The sequence below is a fragment of the Pteropus medius genome, unplaced genomic scaffold (assembly GCF_902729225.1).
Source record: "Pteropus medius unplaced genomic scaffold, Ma_sr-lr_union100, whole genome shotgun sequence".
Lineage (NCBI taxonomy): Eukaryota > Metazoa > Chordata > Mammalia > Chiroptera > Pteropodidae > Pteropus > Pteropus medius.
In genome coordinates this window covers 16,170,525-16,187,846 of record NW_024354499.1, presented here as the reverse complement: position 1 = coordinate 16,187,846, position 17,322 = coordinate 16,170,525, and the positions used below count along the sequence as shown (strand labels likewise).

Sequence of the window (17,322 nt, the reverse complement as noted above, 5' to 3'; positions counted from 1 at the left end):
CCTTACCTCAAAGTTTTCAGTATATAGTATTGCTAGAGAAATATTCCTTAAGCACAAACTTTATCAGGCCTGGCATTCGAGATACTCTACATATCACTTCTTAAGCTGTAATGGGCCTGTGAAGCACATGGTGATCTTGTTAAAACAGAGATACTTATTCAGTATGTCTGAGTGGTGCCTGATTCTGGATTTCTAACATGTTCCCAAGTGATGATCATGCTACTGGTGTAAAGATACATACCTACAATTTGGCCTCAACCTATTTTTCTAGGCTCTTTTATTCTTTCCTGCCCAGCATACCCGTACGTATTTCTGTGTCTCTCACATACGTGCGGGTCTTATGCGCATGTGTGCACACACACACAGATGTACACAAACACACACAGATGTACACAAACAAAATGTTCCCTAAACACACTTCCCAACTTCTGTGCCTCTTGCTGTTTCCTCAAGTCCCATGCCTACCCCATTACAATTCTACCTACTTTTCAGGAGCTAATTTATTTTGCCACAGCTTTTGCTTATCTTCCTCACCTACCTCACCCCCTGGATCCCACCTACTGAACACCAAAAAAACCTCAAAATACTGCTAGCACTTGATTTGCACTGCTTCTGCTCTGTAATGTCATTATGCAGCTCTTCACTTAACTCTCACTATTACATGCTCCTCTGGGAGGGCAAGGACTATCGCCTACCCTCTGTAACCCCACGGCATCTTAAAATCCTTTATAAGTGTCAATAAGTACCTACTGCAGTGGATTTGTATTCTAAGAAAAATGAAACATCTTACTTCATGTAACTTACTTTAAGCAGGTGCTTCGGAAGTTTCTCTAAGATAAACAAACCACTCTTCCAGGAATGTTTTCATTAGCAAAACTTATAAAAATTTTGTCAAATATTTGCTACTTTAAAAAAGTGGTGCCGAGAGAATTTTAGTATTTATCCTATTTATAGAAATTTCTAGGTATATACATCAAGGTTCTGATATTTAACTGGAAATTAAATCTATTTGTTATAATATAGTAAATGCTACATTATAAGCTTATAATACTTTGTAATTCGCATTCTAGCCTTCTCTGGTTTAATTCACCTAATGCTCCTTTTATAATCTGTTAAATAAGACATCACTTTCTCCCCAGATGTTCTAAGATAACTTCACAAAATACCTGACCATTAGAATTCCTTACATTTGTGTCCCGACTTTGAAAAGTGTTTTAAAACATGTATCTTGATTTTTAAGGTTAACCAACTCAACCAAGACAGCTCTACATTAAATGTTTATATGGTAAATCCTTTACATTATCAAAACTGCCAAAATTCAAGGACCTACCCATAGTTCTTAAACTTCGGTGTGTTCAAGAATTGTCTGGTGTGCTCGTTAACTTGCAGATTCCATGTTCTCACCCGGAGAAAGTCTGATTCAGTAAATTTGGGGTGGGGCCTAAAAAACTGTATAGTTAATCAGCATCCCCAAGTGATTCTGATGCGGATGTTCCGCAACAGTTAAGGGACATACTGAAATTAACCCTGGTCCGGGGGCACTACAAGGTTGTGGTTAAAGGGATACGTAGAAATCTCTCTGCGAAGTCCTTTACCTAAACAGCTGTAGCACCAGTACAGACAAGAAGTGTTACATGAAAGAAAAGGGGGGAGGAGGGAGGCAGAAAGTTCCTTGGAATATGAATAAAGCCCGAAAACAATCAAAGAGGGAAAGTGACGTTTCTTTCCCACCTCTGCGCTCCATTCTGAGAGCATCCCCAAGACACCTTCCAGAATGCTGCTCTCACCGGGAGCGGAGCGAGGCCCGTCGCGGGCCCGAGGGACCGGAAGGCGACCCCGCGCTCGCGCCTAGGTCACTAGCTGTCCAATGCCGGCGAGAGGCTGCAACCGAAGGGGGTCTCCAGTCCCTGGATCCTCCGCGGCGCGCGAGCTTAAACAAATCACCTCCCGGGGTCCGCGGCCCCGGCGCTCCGCCCGCGCCCCTCACCTTCCACGCGGCCGTAGCTCGGCCTCTTTGTCGGGTTCCGGGTCCCGCGGCTCCTGCTCGCCTGAAGCCACCGGCAACACTTCGGCGTCCTCAACCGTCACCTCGGCCGCAGCCACAGCCCCAGCTGCCGGCACTCGCACGGCCGAAGTGGGAGCGGCCGCGGCCCCCAGGCCGAACGCAGCCTCTGCAGACCGTGCAGGGAGGTCGCGGGCGCGCCCAGCGGCCACAGTCCGCGCCGCGAGCCCCAGCAGCAGCAGCAGCAGCAGCGGCAACAGCAGCGCCCGCGCCAGCGGCCCCGGACGGTTGGCACGTTCCATCAGCGGCCGGCCCAGCGCGCGGTCATGGAGGTGCAGCCGCCGGCGCCCACTTCTCCCGCCGTTCTAAGTTCCCGACTAGGACGAGGACGCTCAAGGGACCCAGCTGCCGCACTCACGGCCTGAACAGCCAGCGGCGTTTCTACAGCCACGTCTCAGCTCGGCCTCAGCCGCCGCCGCCTGAGTGACAGCCTCCCTCGGACATCACCCATTGAGCAAACTTTCCGCGCGTCTGCTCTCCAATTGGCTGCAGTCACCGCCACTCCGGGGACCCAGCCTGGTTCTGTTAGAGAAGGTGGACTTTCCCCAGTTGTCAACATCACGCCTGCCAATCAAATTGTATTGTTCTATATTGAAGCCCGGCCCTTTTCCGGAAGCGTTTACCAATGAGAAACGCCCCCTCCCCGCAGCTGTCTTACCTGATTGGTGGGCTCCACAGTTCCCGAAAAACCTGGCCCCGAAGCAGATTGGCCATTGCAGTGGTTGGCTTCGCCCCTCAAAGCGAGGCGCTGGAGAAGATTTGAAGATCATTGATGGAAGCGGATGCTCCTCAAAGGTCTGGGATAACTTCTTCCTGATTGGTTGGAAGCAGCACTTAATACGTGGCGAATTCTGACTGTGGAGAGGACAGTCCCCAGTGAGAGGAAGAGCAGGAGTCTAGTTCCGTGTGGTAGAGAGGCGGCCGACCTTAAAGGAGCTACCGCCGTGGCTCTTGTAAAGCCTGATCTGTTTGGAAAAGCGAAGCAAGAAATATAAGTGACTACACAAGCTGTGTGGCCCTAGAAGTGGAAGAGGGATGGTGGGTTCAGGAAACAATCCTGCGTGTGGCCCCTAGGGTGCTGAGAAGTACAGCTTGTTAAGAGATGCCAGTGAGCTACAGGTGACCCAGTCTACCCGACTCGCCTGCCTCGTAGTTATAAAGGGAAAGGGGCCCAGGCCCGGTGCACCTAGGTAATTTGTCTAAAGTCACAGAGCTAGTTATTTGCATAACTTTAAGCCTCTGACCCTGATCTGGCAGGCTTTGTTCCTCACTATAGGGCTTCACGGAAGAGATAAAACTGCAAAAGGCAAAACAAAGAAAATTTGAATGTTCAGCTAAACTATTGGAACTTTATACAGTTAATATACCCTGAAGATTTTTGAGCAGGTGAATGAAAGGATAAGAGTTGTGGTTTAGGAAGATGCATCGGCCAGCAGTGTAGTCAAAGAATAGCATCAAAGCTGAGACTAATTGGCAGGTTGTAACTGGGAGGCTATTGCCCAGTGAAAACTCCATGAAGATTTTTTAAAGATATTGTCACAAATATGCTGTAATTGCTTTCATCCAAAAGCAAAAAAAAAGCCCCACTTCCACCTTCATCTTTCACATTTCCTTTTTCTTGCAAGAACAGCACAACTCCCGTGTTCTAAACTGCTTATTTTCGTTTCTTCTCAAACACACTAGTCCGGCTTTCATGCTCACAAACTGCTCTTGCTGAGGCCACCATTGCTGAATTCAAAGGACAATTCTCAATCTGCATCTTATCAGCTATATTTAACCCAGTAACTCAGTCTTTCCTGTACAAAACGTTTTTCACCAGTTTTCTTGCTTCCCATAGGCCAGATCATAACACTCATTAGGTGTCATTATAACTTAATCACCTTTTTAACCCATTTCCTATTTAGAAAAAGAAAAAGTGCCTCTTGCTGCCAGCGTTAATTTAATTTTACATAAACTCATTCTTTAAAGCTGAAGCAAATCTGACTGGTTTTCAATGTGAAGATAAAAATACAAAAACTGTTTTTGGAGTTATTTCTAAACAGAACTTGTCTCTAATTCTAATGTAACAGAAACGTATACATAAATCGGATTCATCAAATGGATCTTTGGCTAAAGACTGCTAGAGAACAATGTTAACATCACTCGTAGGAATGCTACATTTTCTAAGATTTGACATTTTCAGCGATCAAGAATTACTATATTTTGTAAATGGAAATATCACTACTAAAAATAGAATGCTATGAATAGAATGACGTCATTTGTTTCCAAAGACTATCAATGGGAAAATAGTAATAAAAGTGAGACATTTTGTGGCAAACTTTGGGAGTAAAGTAAGGACTGTAATCTGCAAATTATCTTTGGATGAACGCTGCAGCCACAGGGGCCTCCTGCAAGTATTTTGAGGGCACATGGGAAATGGATTAAAGGCCTTATCTCCAAATATGGTTACATTCTGAGGTACTGGGGGTACAGACTTCATATGAATTTGAAAGTGGGGGAGGCACAATTCAGCCCATAACACCCATGAGGCTTGTTCCCTCACTTCCTTCAAGGCTCTGTTATCTTCCCAGTGAAGCCTCTCCTGACCACCCTTTTTAAAATTGAACCTTCCTAACACTTCACTTCCTAAATTTCCCTGTTTTATTTCTTCTTAGACCTTAAAAACTATAATTTATAGATTAGTTTTGTTTATTGTCTGTATCCCTCTGTTCCTACATAAGTTCTATGAAGATGTCCTAAAACAGTGGAAGGTGTTTAGTAAGCATTTAATAAATATTTGTTAAACGAATAAACAGATTTATTCAACAAGACAGAAGGGAAAGAGACAAGTGGAAAGGAAGAGATTTTAGTTGCTATAGGGTGATTAAGGAAGAAAGAGCCCAGAGTATCTGGAGGAAACAAGGTCATACCTTCCACGTTGAAGGTATAAAGATTAGGAAGTACTCCTAGAGAATAAGTTATTTTGAAATGAAGAGAAAATAGATGAGAGAGTTCAAACTACTAGATCATTATTTACCCAACAAAACCTACTGTACTGCCAGTCATATAAAAGTAATATACATACAATTTTGTACAATACACAATATTTGATAATGATAATAAACGACTATGTTACTGCTTTATGTATTTACTATACTATATTTCTTATTGTTATTTCAGAGTGTACTCTTTCTACTTGCAAAAAAAAGTGTTTGTTGTAAAACAGTATGCCATGTCACACCACCAGCAGCCTCATACATCTCATGTTTATCACATCTCTTAATTGCATCATTTCCTCTTGTGCTCGATTTTGTCTTGTGTTGTTTTGAATAGTGAATAGTAATATGCTGCAGTTTTTAGCCTAAGAGCACAGGCTATACCATATAATCTAGGTGTGTAGTATGATATACCATCTAGGTTTCTGTACATACGCTCTATGATATTCACATGACAAAATCACCTGACATAATTCTCAGAATGTTAAGGGTCACATGACTATATTTTGTCTTATGCTCCTTCTATTTTTCCACCCTTCATGTATGCTTTTTGTTTCTTGTGCTTGTCATCTCATGGTGTCAGGATGGCAATTCCAGCATCACTTCTTCCTTACATGTAAGAAAAAAGAAACAGCAAAAGAAATGTACCACCTGAATCTGCTCTGTCAAAGAGCTTTCCTAGAAGCCCCAGTAGGGGACCTCTTACATTTCACAGGCCAAGATCATGTCAGATAGTCACCTTGAGCTACATGGAAGCATACGTTCACTCTGAACAAAACTGGAGTTCTGCGAGTGAGAATAAAGGAAAATTTTAATCTACTCTATTGAAGTATATAATACATGTACAAAAGAAGATATGTAAATGTCCAATAAGCCAAACAGTGTTCCAAAGGGTTCTACTCTATACCCTCACTAGTGGTGTCTGAGAGTTCCAATTGTTCCATATTTCTCACCAGCATTTGGTATTATCAGTCTTTTAATTTTTACTATTCTATTGAGTATGCAATGGTATTTTTGGTTTTGGTTTGCATTTCCCTGATGACTAGTGATTTGGAAGATCTTTTAGAGTGCTTATGGGATGGATATATATTTTTTTCTTTTGTGCAATCTCTATTCAAAGTATTTATAAAGGAAGCAGATTTATGGGTAAGCACCCAACAGAGTTTGCCACACAGTAAAATAAGCTGTACATGTTGACTATTGCCATAATAATGCTGTGTAAGAACTATCCCAAAATGCAGAGGCTTAAAACGATAAAAATATACTCTCACACCCTTCACCTGAGGGTTGATCCAGTCAGAACACATTTTTCTTTTGACAATGGGAAAAAAAAACACCAGAAAGATGGGTGGAAACTTACAGGGCCTCTTGAGGCTAGAGTCAGAACTATTACTTCCACCCACAACCTATTGGCTAAAGCATGTGACCCCACATCAGTGAAGCAGGAAAACATACCCTGCCTTTAGTGAGAAAAACTGCAAAGTCACATGACAAAAGACACAGATAGAAGGATTTTGAAGAAAAATGTGATCTACCACAGTGCTGTGAGAGTGATTATATCTGTGCCTGAATCTAGCATGAACAATTGCTTTAAAACAATACATACAATGAGATATTACTTTATATCAGAACAGCTATTTTTTTAAAAAAGACAATATCAAATGGTGATGAGGATTTGGAACAAATGAAAGTCTCATACATTGCTGGTCTGAATGCAAAATGGTAAAACAATTTTGGAAACAATTTGGCAGTTTTTTATACAATTAGACATACACTTACTATATGCCCTAACAGCCCCAACCTAGGTTTTTACCCAGGAGAAATGAAAACAAATGTCCAAACAAAGACCCATATACAAATGTTTAGAGAAGCTTTACTCATAATTTACAAAACTGGAAACACTGAAGATGTCTATGAACTAGTGAATGGATAAATCACTATATACATGGTTGAAAACTACTCAGGAGTTAAAAGGAACGAGCTACTGACACATGAATGACATGGTTGCATTTCAGAAACATTGTAGTAAGTGAAAAAAGCCAGATAGAAAAACTATTTACTGTATTATTTCATCTATATGACATTCAGGAAAAGGCAAAACTCTGGCGACAAAGGGATGAGATTGACGACAGAGGATCACAAGGAACCTTCTTAGGGTGACGGAAATATTCCAGATCTTGTTTGTGGTTCTGCAAGTATATAAGTTTGTCAAAACTCACAGAACTATACATCTAAAGAGGGTGGATTTTATTGTATGTGAACCTGACCTTAACACAAAACAAACAAAAGGCAGGGGTGTGTGAACACTGAGATATTATTTGTTTGAAAACAAATTTCAGAGATTATTAGCTGGATAAGTGACAAGACAAAATTAAAAGTGAATTGGTTTTATGTAACATATGACATGTAAATAAGTTGGAGGTACACCTTTCTTAAGTATTAAAAGTTGCTTGGTGCAGGTTAGATAACAAGGATGGAAAGAGGCATTCAGGAGGTTCGGCTTAGGGAATGCAGAGCATATAACAAGCCTGGTCTTCTGGTGACTGTCTCAACCTTTAAAATAACAACGACACTTAGGGCCTATGTGAAAAGGGCCTGGGATCCCCAGAAAGCTAGCCTAAAGCAGGAGTTGTTCCACTACAACTCCTGCCAACTCTTCAGTTCAAAGGCCTTAAATTTCTCCTAGAAAATTCTTCCTGGCTATTGCAAGTTCACCTCAGCTGCTTGCAGCTTGACTGTGGGTCATGGTCACTTCACTGTAGTCACTGCTTGGAATTCCTAGACACAGCCCCTGAGTAGGAGTCTGCCCTCCACCACAGGTTCCAGCTCAGACTTTATTCTCTATGCCCACTACACAAGACCACGTATGCAGATCAAACTTTATCAAAAGGCTGGGGTAATTAAAGAGAAAAGGACCCCAAAAGTTACACCCATCATAGGGGTCAACTCACATGCATACCTCTGCTCATAATCCTGCTCAACTGCCCTCATTTTCCTATATCTTGGATATGCCTACTTTCTCTTTTTCCCCCTTCCTACCCACAGGATTTGGTCTTAGCCAAGGACTCCCTGCCTCTACATTGTGCTGGTCAGCTACTGTCACAATAATTCTGCATAACAAACCACCCTAAAACTCAGTGGCTCAACAATAGCCACTTATTCTTCCTTGTGCATCTGCCTGTCATCTGGGGTTTAGCTCTAAACCTAGCTCTGCCGATATTTCATCCTCCATGGAAGAATAGGCTACTCGGGTCATGTTCTCATGGCAATAATGAAAATTCAGGAGGGCAAGCCCCACCACACATGCACATTTCTGCTTTCACATATCTGCTGACAGTCTTGTAGGCAAAGTATGCCACATAGCCAAGTCCAAAGTGAAAAGGTGGAGAAACATACTCCATACACCAAGAGGCCATGGCTAGAATGTAGATGTGTATTACTACCAGAGGGGTAGGAGAGAAGACTTGGGACCATTCATTCAGTCTACCACATCCATTATGAGTATTTTTTCCCTTATCTGAAGATTGAGTCTAAAAAAATGCCTTGAGGCTTCACCAGGACAGTAACTGATAATTATCAACTCCTGAGTTTACAGTCTAGTCCAGTCCTGGACAGATCTCTCCAAAAGTGGAATTTGCAGGCCTAAATGCATAAATGCAGAAACAAATCCCTGTGTATATACTCACATGCAAATATACATGTGCTTGTGTGCATGTGTACGTATCCAGTTATATATACTCTTCCTCCAAAAAAAAGTTTAGTATCAGAAATTTTCAGAGGCTAAATTCTTAAGTAGGAAAGGAATTTCTACTTGCTTTATAAATTGCAAGAATCTTGTTTCATAATGAAATCAAGAGTTTTCATTACTATGAGAAATATCAGTGCATTTTCTTCAAACTTGCTTCTTCATAATTGAACCCCTGTGAACCTGCCAAGAATAAGAGAGCAGCCAGGAGCTAGATCTCGGGACCTCTAAGTGTCACGCTCCCTTAAATGCACAAAGACACTTGTACTGGAAAATTCTTATTAAATGGCTTCATTGCTTTCGTTTTCTGTCTGGGGGTAGTTTTATTCTTTGAGTTGTATGAAATTCTTCCAAAGTAGCAGGAAATGAAGACACTAATTAGCACTGATTTTAAAACTCCAAGTAACTTGCTGTGTGCTCTGGGACAATCTGCTTTTTCCTAAGTCTCCCATGTTAACTTGTGCCAGGTGCTCTTTGGCCACTTGTGCCAGAAGTTCTCTGAGGTCACTTTTTCCAAAGGCTCTCATTGGTCACTTGCACCAGGTACTTTTATGGGTCATTTGCACCAGGGATTCCCTTTGGTCACTTCATTTACATTTTTTTTCTATACTACTTTCCCTCATTTCTTTGTAGAGAATATTTACACAATTTTACATTTTAAAAAATCGAAACCAGGTAGCAATAAGTAAACACAAATGAAAAGTATCACTTTATGTCACTAACCATAGGCAAGATTATTTCTCATTTGGATACTGCCAACATAGCCTTCATGGTTAGCAAGTACAGAGTAAGATTTTTTTTTTAATTTTATATTTTCATTTGGATGATAATTTTTTAAATTAAATATAATTGTAAGATTATCTGGCAAAACCTCTTTGGCGTTTCAGGCTCAAGCTCACATTTGTGTCTATCAAATTAGCAGCAAGTAATACTATTTTAATTGTCATAGGCAACAGAGAAAAAATAAGCTGTATATATATATATAAAGATATATATATATATATATATATATATATATATATATATATATGAATGAAAGAGTCATTCCTGCCAAATAAAAAACAGAAAACATGTTGTTCTCTGAAAGCAGGTATTCACATGGTTCAAATAAAGAAAAGTGGTGGGAGAATCAAATTTTGTAAATGGGCCAGACTGAAAACTGTATCTTAGCTGTCAATATTTGGGCAGCTGCTTTCAGCTTGGACATAAGAGCTGTTTCAGATCTCACTGAGAATTACTGTAAAGTTAGATTAAAGCTTAGCTGTGGCGGCCTATCTTCACCTACACACACACACACACACACACACACACACACACACACACCTTTGAAGGTATCAGAAAGCAACCAAGGCATCTAGGACTTGAGGGGCTAGGAATGAAAAGAAAGAAAATGCAATGAGAGCGGGGTAACGCTATCCATCATTTCCCAACTTAAGATATTTGCTAAATTTTAAGTAAAACTTGCAGGACCTAGAGGCCAAGCAGAAAGATGCAGCTTAGAGCTTCTCAGAGCTACCAATACAACAAATAGGCCCATTTGGGAGTTCAGCTAGCAAGAAAGCCAGGATTAGAAGGACTCAGATCCCAGAGAAAAGAGAATCTTTGAAAAGTTAGTTAATTTTCCACCCTATTCTTCCCATCAAGGTATTTGCTTATTCCTAAGATATTCATGTGGTAGATGCAAGCCCAAGCAGAAAAAGGCAAATGAGAGCTAAAAAGTGAAATAGTCTCATTGTACTGAGACATCCAAAATTGGAAGTCAGGGCCCAGCAAGGAGTCAGAGCTCTGAAAAATGCCTCCAGGTTTTCAATCAGCACTCCAGGCAGACTGGAAATAGGAGTAAAGGACGAAGCGGAAATAAATTAACCTCATAAAACCTAAACCCAGCCTTAAAGTACTACATTCTTTAAATGGATTAGGGCAATCTGCCTCTCCTCTTTCTGCCAGAAAATTAAATTATCTTTGGAGAAGGAAAACATCAGGTAGAATTCCTACAAATATTCGTACATATTGTCTAGAGCAAAAATCTACAAGCCATGTCAATAAATAGAACTGAGTGACAGAAAATTAAAAGAAAAAAAAAGTAGAAGTAGACTAGATTCACAGGAGACTGAGATATTGGAGATATCGCAAGCCAAGGCAGCAACGTCCTGGAGGTTGTCAGTACTCTGATGATGTTACACCCCTTAGCCTGGGAGACATTTCCCCAAGAGCACACCACCAGCATCAGGGAAACAGAATCCAACTGGTTAGTCAAAGTTTGCTGTTCGCACAATGACAAGCATGGTAAGGAGATCCGGAGAGAAACACGATATTTTTGTGCAGAATATGATGTTCCGTTTTGTGCTGTTCTGGGCTTTGAAATTTACCACACGAAAAAGATTATTAAATACTGATCATCATATACATTTCTGTAACATTAGGATTAGAGACACATTCTGTTTGGAAATAACTCCAAGAACAATTTTTATATTTTATTTTCACATTGAAAACCAGTCAGATTTGCTTCAGCCTCAAAGAGCGTGTTTATTTAAAATTAAATTAATGCTGGCAGCGAGCTATATATATATATATATATTTTAATGGGTTAAGAAAGTCTTTAGAGGATTAAATATCAGTGCTGTCTGTTTACAGTGTGAACCCAGCAATCCAGAGAGGTTGAAAGATTTGGGCTATGTTGAGTTCAAGAACCTGAGTTTGGATTTCTTGCTCAGTGCCCTGAGCCTCAAGTGAAGGGTCTCTAGGAAAGAGAAGAATTCTGGGTGGTCACTGTTGATCAAGCTCAGGAGAATGACAAGAATGATTGATCTTGTGACTAAGATTGAAATTGGGATTCTGACAAAACAGATATAGACTGGAAGGCCTATTCTGCCACAGACAGATTTTATGACTATCTGTCCAGAAGAGGTGATTATCGTAGCTTTGGAAATAAGTTTTAAGATTGTTATGATTTAGACCCATATCATGATGGGTATTGTGATGACTTACTCCAAGATATGGGTTGACATGAGAGCTGGGATCACTACGATGACTGAAGCAGCAGAGACTACGACAGAGGCTATGTATGATTCCAGTGCAGAGTGCCAGAAGAGCACTTGTAGTAGATACTGTAGGGATGATTACTACAGAAGGGATGGCACGCCATGAAGACAGATCTGACTGATGAACTGATCGATTATGGAGCTCCAGAGATGATTACAGGCATGATGACAGAGATCCCAACTGAATCTAAAGCCTCAGAATATTTCTAAGGAAGATGATTCCTCTGCTAGCACCTCACAATCCATTCAATCAGCCTCTCTATGTGGCAGGGCAAACCCTGCTGACACCACTGCTAGAGAATAAGAAGTGGAAGAGTAGCTACAGAAGGAACGGCAGAAATTGTAGTGTCAGTTGGATGAGCCAAAACCAGAACGTCAGTGTTCATTTTATGTTTCTGGCAAAACTGGTAGCTCCTTAGAGGAATACTTGATCTATATCCTCTTTTGCATTCTGCACCTTCTAGGTAGTTGGAGACACATATTTAGTGCTTATGGGGTAGATGAAATGAAAAATAAAATAGGGCCCAAGGCACACCCTAAACAGAAGGACCCCTCAAGGTTTTCACTCCTTGGGTAACTTTTGTTACCAACAATCTGAAGATGAAGTGGGGCTCCTCTAAAGACCACAGCATGAGATCCAGGCCTTCCCCCTCTTGCCTTTCCAGGGACCCTGCCTCTTTGTGGGGCATTGATTTCAGAATAGCAGTAGGTCTACATTTTCAGGCACTTGTCACCAAGCATGGCATTCCAAGACAGCACAGTATACAAGGGATTGATCTCCCTCCAACCTGGCACAAGTTAGCACATTTTTAAAAAGGTGTTTATATTTATTTTCAGTGTCCTTTCTTCATTCACTCTAATTTTCTACAACGAATCTATGTTACCTGTATATTTTTTTACATTAAAAATGAAATACAGTCCTTATGGTGCCTCCTACAAGAAGTCTTCCTTGACTCCTTCCCCACCTCCTCTAGGTAGTTTTGGTTCCCTTCTTTTAGTTTCCATAAAACCCACACTCACCTCTAGCACAGTACTTACCATAAGGCATTTTAATCACTTTTTAAATTACCTGCCTCCCCCTTAGAATGTAATTTCCTTAGGGCAGGTGCTGTGCCTTTCATAACTGGGTCCCTAGGGTCTTGCATAGGGCTCAGTATGCAGAAGGAGCTTTCCTCTTTCCACCATCCCTAAGTGTCCTGCCTTTAACACCCAACTCATTCAACAACTAACTCCACACCTGTTCTCAGTACCCAAAGAAGACTTCTCTTCAATCAACCAACATGTCTTACTAAGCCCTGAGTACCAAACACTATGCAGTGAACATGAGAGAATGAGAATTCCAGAGGGACTTGATTTATACACCCATCTCAGGAATGCCGAAAGTCAAGGAAGTTTCTCAGGCATATGATTTAGATGACAACTATAGTACTCTGGAATAAAAGGTAAAGGGGAGGCAGGTAGAGAGTTAGGGACTGGATCTAGATCTTGAGACAAGATATAAATTGAGAGATGAAAAGGCAGTTAAAGCATGAGTCTCTGCTTTGGAAAACAAACCAATGGAGGAAGGACAGAGCATCATGCAAACACTGAATTACATATATTCGATTATATATATTTGGCAGAAAGGAAGGAAGAAGAGGGAAAGAAACAACAGTGGGACAAAGTGGAAAAAGATGAAGAGAAATAACCATTTAAATAATACAGGTTGTTATATTTTATTAATGTATAGGTGATGCTACCCAACATTCCATTCAGTATTGTTCCTGAAGAGCTTGAGGAGGGAGCAGTGGAATCTACTTTGCCTTTGGTGTGCTGGGATTCTGCTCTAACTGCACTTGGATTACCAGTGGAGCCAAAAAAAAAAAAAAGTACAGATGCCTGGATCCCCCGCCTCAGAGTCCGACGTAATTAATGAGTCAGAGGAGCAGCCTGGGCACCATACTGGTTAAAAACTCTCAGGTAATTAAAAAAAAAATTTTTTTTGTATTGTGGCAAAATACACATAACAGAACTCTTGTCATCTTATAAACATAAACTCTATATCCATTAAATAATAACTCCCAGTGCCCCATCCCCAGCCCCTGGAGACCATCATTCTACTTTCTGTCTATTTGATTTTGATTACTCTAAGTACCTTGTACAAGTGGAATCATACAGCACTTATCTTTTTGTTGTCTGGCTTATTTCAATTAGCATAATATCCTCAAGGCGCATCCAGGTTCTAGTATATGTCAGAATTCTCCTACTTTTTAAGACTGAATAATATTCTGTTGTATGTATATAACACAATTTGTTTATCCATTCATCTGTCCATGAATACTTGGGTTGCTTTCACATTTTAGCTATTGCGAATAATGCTACATGGCTGCACAAATATCTCTTGAGACCCTGCTTTCAGTTCTTTTGTATATATACCCAGAAGTGGAATTGCTGGATCACATGGTCATTCTATTTTTAATTTTTTGAGGAACCTCCACAGTGTTTTACATTCCACAGTGTTTTACATTCCCACCAACACTGCACATGAAGCTGAGGATGCCCACTACAGTCCAAAGGTTCTAATTTCTCCCCATTCCTCTCCTACACTTGTTATTTCCTTTTTTTTTTTATGGTAGTCATTCTAATGTGTGTGAAGTGGTATCTTATCATTGTTCTGCTTTGCATTTTCCTAATGTTTAGTGATGTTGAACATCTGCTCATGTGCTTATTGGTTATTCATTTATCTTCTTTGGAGAAATATCTATTCAAGTTCTTTGATCATTTTTGAATTGAGTCATTTGGTTTTTGGTTGTTGAGTTTTAGAAAATATATAGTCAGGATATTAATCTCTTATTAGATATATGATTTATGCATATTTTTTCCATTCTGTGGGTTGAATTCTTATTTTATTGATAATGTTTTCATAGGCACAAATTTAAATTTTTTTTGTGAAGTCCAATTTGTCTATTTATTTTTCCTTTTGTTGCCTATACCTTTGGTGTCATATCCAAGAAATCATTGCTAAATCTAATGCCATGAAGATTTTGCCCTATGTTTTCTTCTAAGAGTTAGATAGTTTAAGTCTTACATCCAGGTCTTTGATCCATTTTGAATTAATTTTTGTATATGGCATAAAGTAAAGATCCAATTTCATTCTTTTGCATGTGGATATCTAGTTTTCCAGCACCATTTGTTGAAAAGACTATCCTTTTCCCCATTGAATAGTCTTGGTACCCTTGTCAGAAATCACTCGACCATATAGTTGAGAATTTATTTGGGGGGCTCTCTATTCCACTGGTCTATATGTCTGTCTTTATTCTAATGCCACATTGTTTTAATTACTGTAGCTTTTAGTAAGTTTTGAAATCAAGAAGCGCGAGTCATCTAAATTTGTACTTTTTTTTAGGGTCATTGTTTTGGCTATTCAGGGTCATTTGAGATTCCATAGGAATTTTAGGATGGGTTTTTCTATTTCTGCAAAAAAAGTCACTAGAATTTTGATAGGGATTGCATTGAATCTGTAGATCACTTTGGATAGTATTAATATCTTACCATGTTAAGTCTTCCAACATGTGAACATGATTGTGTTTCCATTTATGTACATCTTCTTTACTTTCTTTCAGCAATGCTTTGTAATTTTCATTGTGCAAGTCTCTTACCTCCTTAATTAATTTCTCAATATTGTATTCCTTTTTTTTGCTGTTATAAATGGAATTGTTTTCTTCATGTCTTTTTCAGAGTATTCATTGTAAGTGTATAGAAATGCAACTGATTTTTGTGTGTTGACTTTATATCCTGTTACTGTGATGAATTCATTTATTCATTCTAACAGAATTTTTTTTGGTAGACTCGTTAGTGTTTTCTGCATATAAGATCATAACATCTGCAAACAGAGAATTTTACATCTTCCTCAAGTGATTTTATTGTGCAGCCAGGCTAGAGAGTCTCTGCAGTTGGTCTTAATTCCTAATCATTGCTCCTAGTATTACTTCATGCTATGCTGAGTGAGATTCTAGTGTTTAAAGATAAGTATTTGTTGCTTTGCCAGCCCAGATCTTTCCATCTTTGCTCAAGGGGCTTGTGTTTCTGCACCTTGTTGGGGAGAGTTGCTGCCAAGTGGCCCCTCAGTGTTTGGCTTGTCATGTCTAGTTACCAATACGTGAGCCAAGAGCAGCTGGCTGGCTTTGATCAGTAAAGTACAGTGCTGTGGATACTAATCTACTTTCTCTATGTATCATGCATCCATTTTGAACACTATACTAAAGGTGTTTCCTACTTGGCCGGCTCCAAACCTGATAACCTTATCTGGCTTTCTGTTCATTGTATTAAATTTCTACTTACAGCATGCTTTGATCCTGACATTTATGCTTCAGCACCAGGTCACAAGCATGTACCTGATTGGGTTTGTACTGTAGTGGGCATCTTCAGCTTCATAGATTACAATCTAGATGGTATGGAAGGAGAGCAAGCCTATCGAACCAATTCCAACACTCCCTGAGGGGAGCTATTGGACCACAGCCTGAAGAGTTGGTCATGTGTTTACTTTGTTGTAACTATGTATTTCCTCTTTGGATGAGGATTGTCTGTGTCGGTGTTTTGTTCTTTATCTCCTGCCATGGATAGTTTTGTTTTCTTTCTTTCTGTACCACTGGGGAACGTATCACAGGGATTCTTTTCTTGCCATGGGGGTACGACATTAGCCAGGTGATTATTGTTTTGTCTATATAATGACTGCGATTGTGGTAGTCAAGACCTGGTATGAACAGTTCTTGTTTAATTTCTTACATAGAGACCTATTCGCTACAATGATTATTGGTTGTGCATTATCTGTGACTCTTCCAATGAGTTTATTAAGTCTCTCAGAAGTTTTAAAAATAACACCTTCAAATACAATTCAGTCTATGAAGCTATGGTTCCCTTCATTTCTCCACGTCTGCCATTCATTTTGTCTATAGTATGGATCCTCTGGTCACCTTCAGATATTTTAGAGATATGTCCTTGAGTAGTATCTTACTTTCTGGTTGGCAAACAGCCTTTGCCAACATCACATGTCAGCTGATCTGTCAAATGAGCAGAACCCAGCGCCCAGCTTTGAATTGGTTGCTGGTTCCTCTCTTCTTGGTTGTTATGGTAGCAAACTTAGGAGTAGCCTCTTACATTGAGAGCATTCTCCTGTGTACATTCTCCTGCTTTCACTCTGGCCCACACATGCTGTGGAGCACAAATGATAAAGCAGCTGAACAGATTTTCAGATTTACCCCTTCTCATTGAGAAAACCAAACTCAGATTGACTAGGAATGGAAGAAAAGAATATTGGCTTGTAATCTACAGAAATAAGTACTATAAACAAGATGCTTATAAATATTTTATCCATCCAATAGTTTAACCTTGAACTAAACTGACCTGTTTAACAGACATAGGAACTCTGTGTGTGTGGTACTAGACAGCAGGAATGATACATATGATCTAAACTTATGGAATTTGGGGACTACTAACTCCCAGATTATTTTATTTTTTTAA

The 17,322-nt window shown here is 40.0% G+C and overlaps 1 protein-coding gene and 1 pseudogene across 3 annotated transcripts in view; one reads left to right on the top strand and one right to left on the bottom strand.

The window, feature by feature from the left end:
* The window catches only part of EIF2AK3 (eukaryotic translation initiation factor 2 alpha kinase 3), a 70,516-nt gene extending 67,914 nt beyond the window's left edge, over positions 1-2,602 (bottom strand). The window contains exon 1 of one of the 3 annotated variants that reach the window (XM_039852775.1): positions 1,988-2,602. In XM_039852775.1, the coding sequence (XP_039708709.1) occupies positions 1,988-2,304 (317 nt within the window). In that variant the 5' untranslated portion in view covers positions 2,305-2,602. Of the gene's footprint in view, positions 1-1,330; positions 1,350-1,731; positions 1,751-1,987 lie in introns of those variants that run through there. The other 2 variants (XM_039852777.1, XM_039852778.1) reach the window with 2 other exon arrangements.
* Positions 2,603-15,943: 13,341 nt separating this feature from the next.
* Positions 15,944-17,093, top strand: LOC120594524 (ethanolaminephosphotransferase 1-like; annotated as a pseudogene).
* Positions 17,094-17,322: the final 229 nt, after the last annotated feature.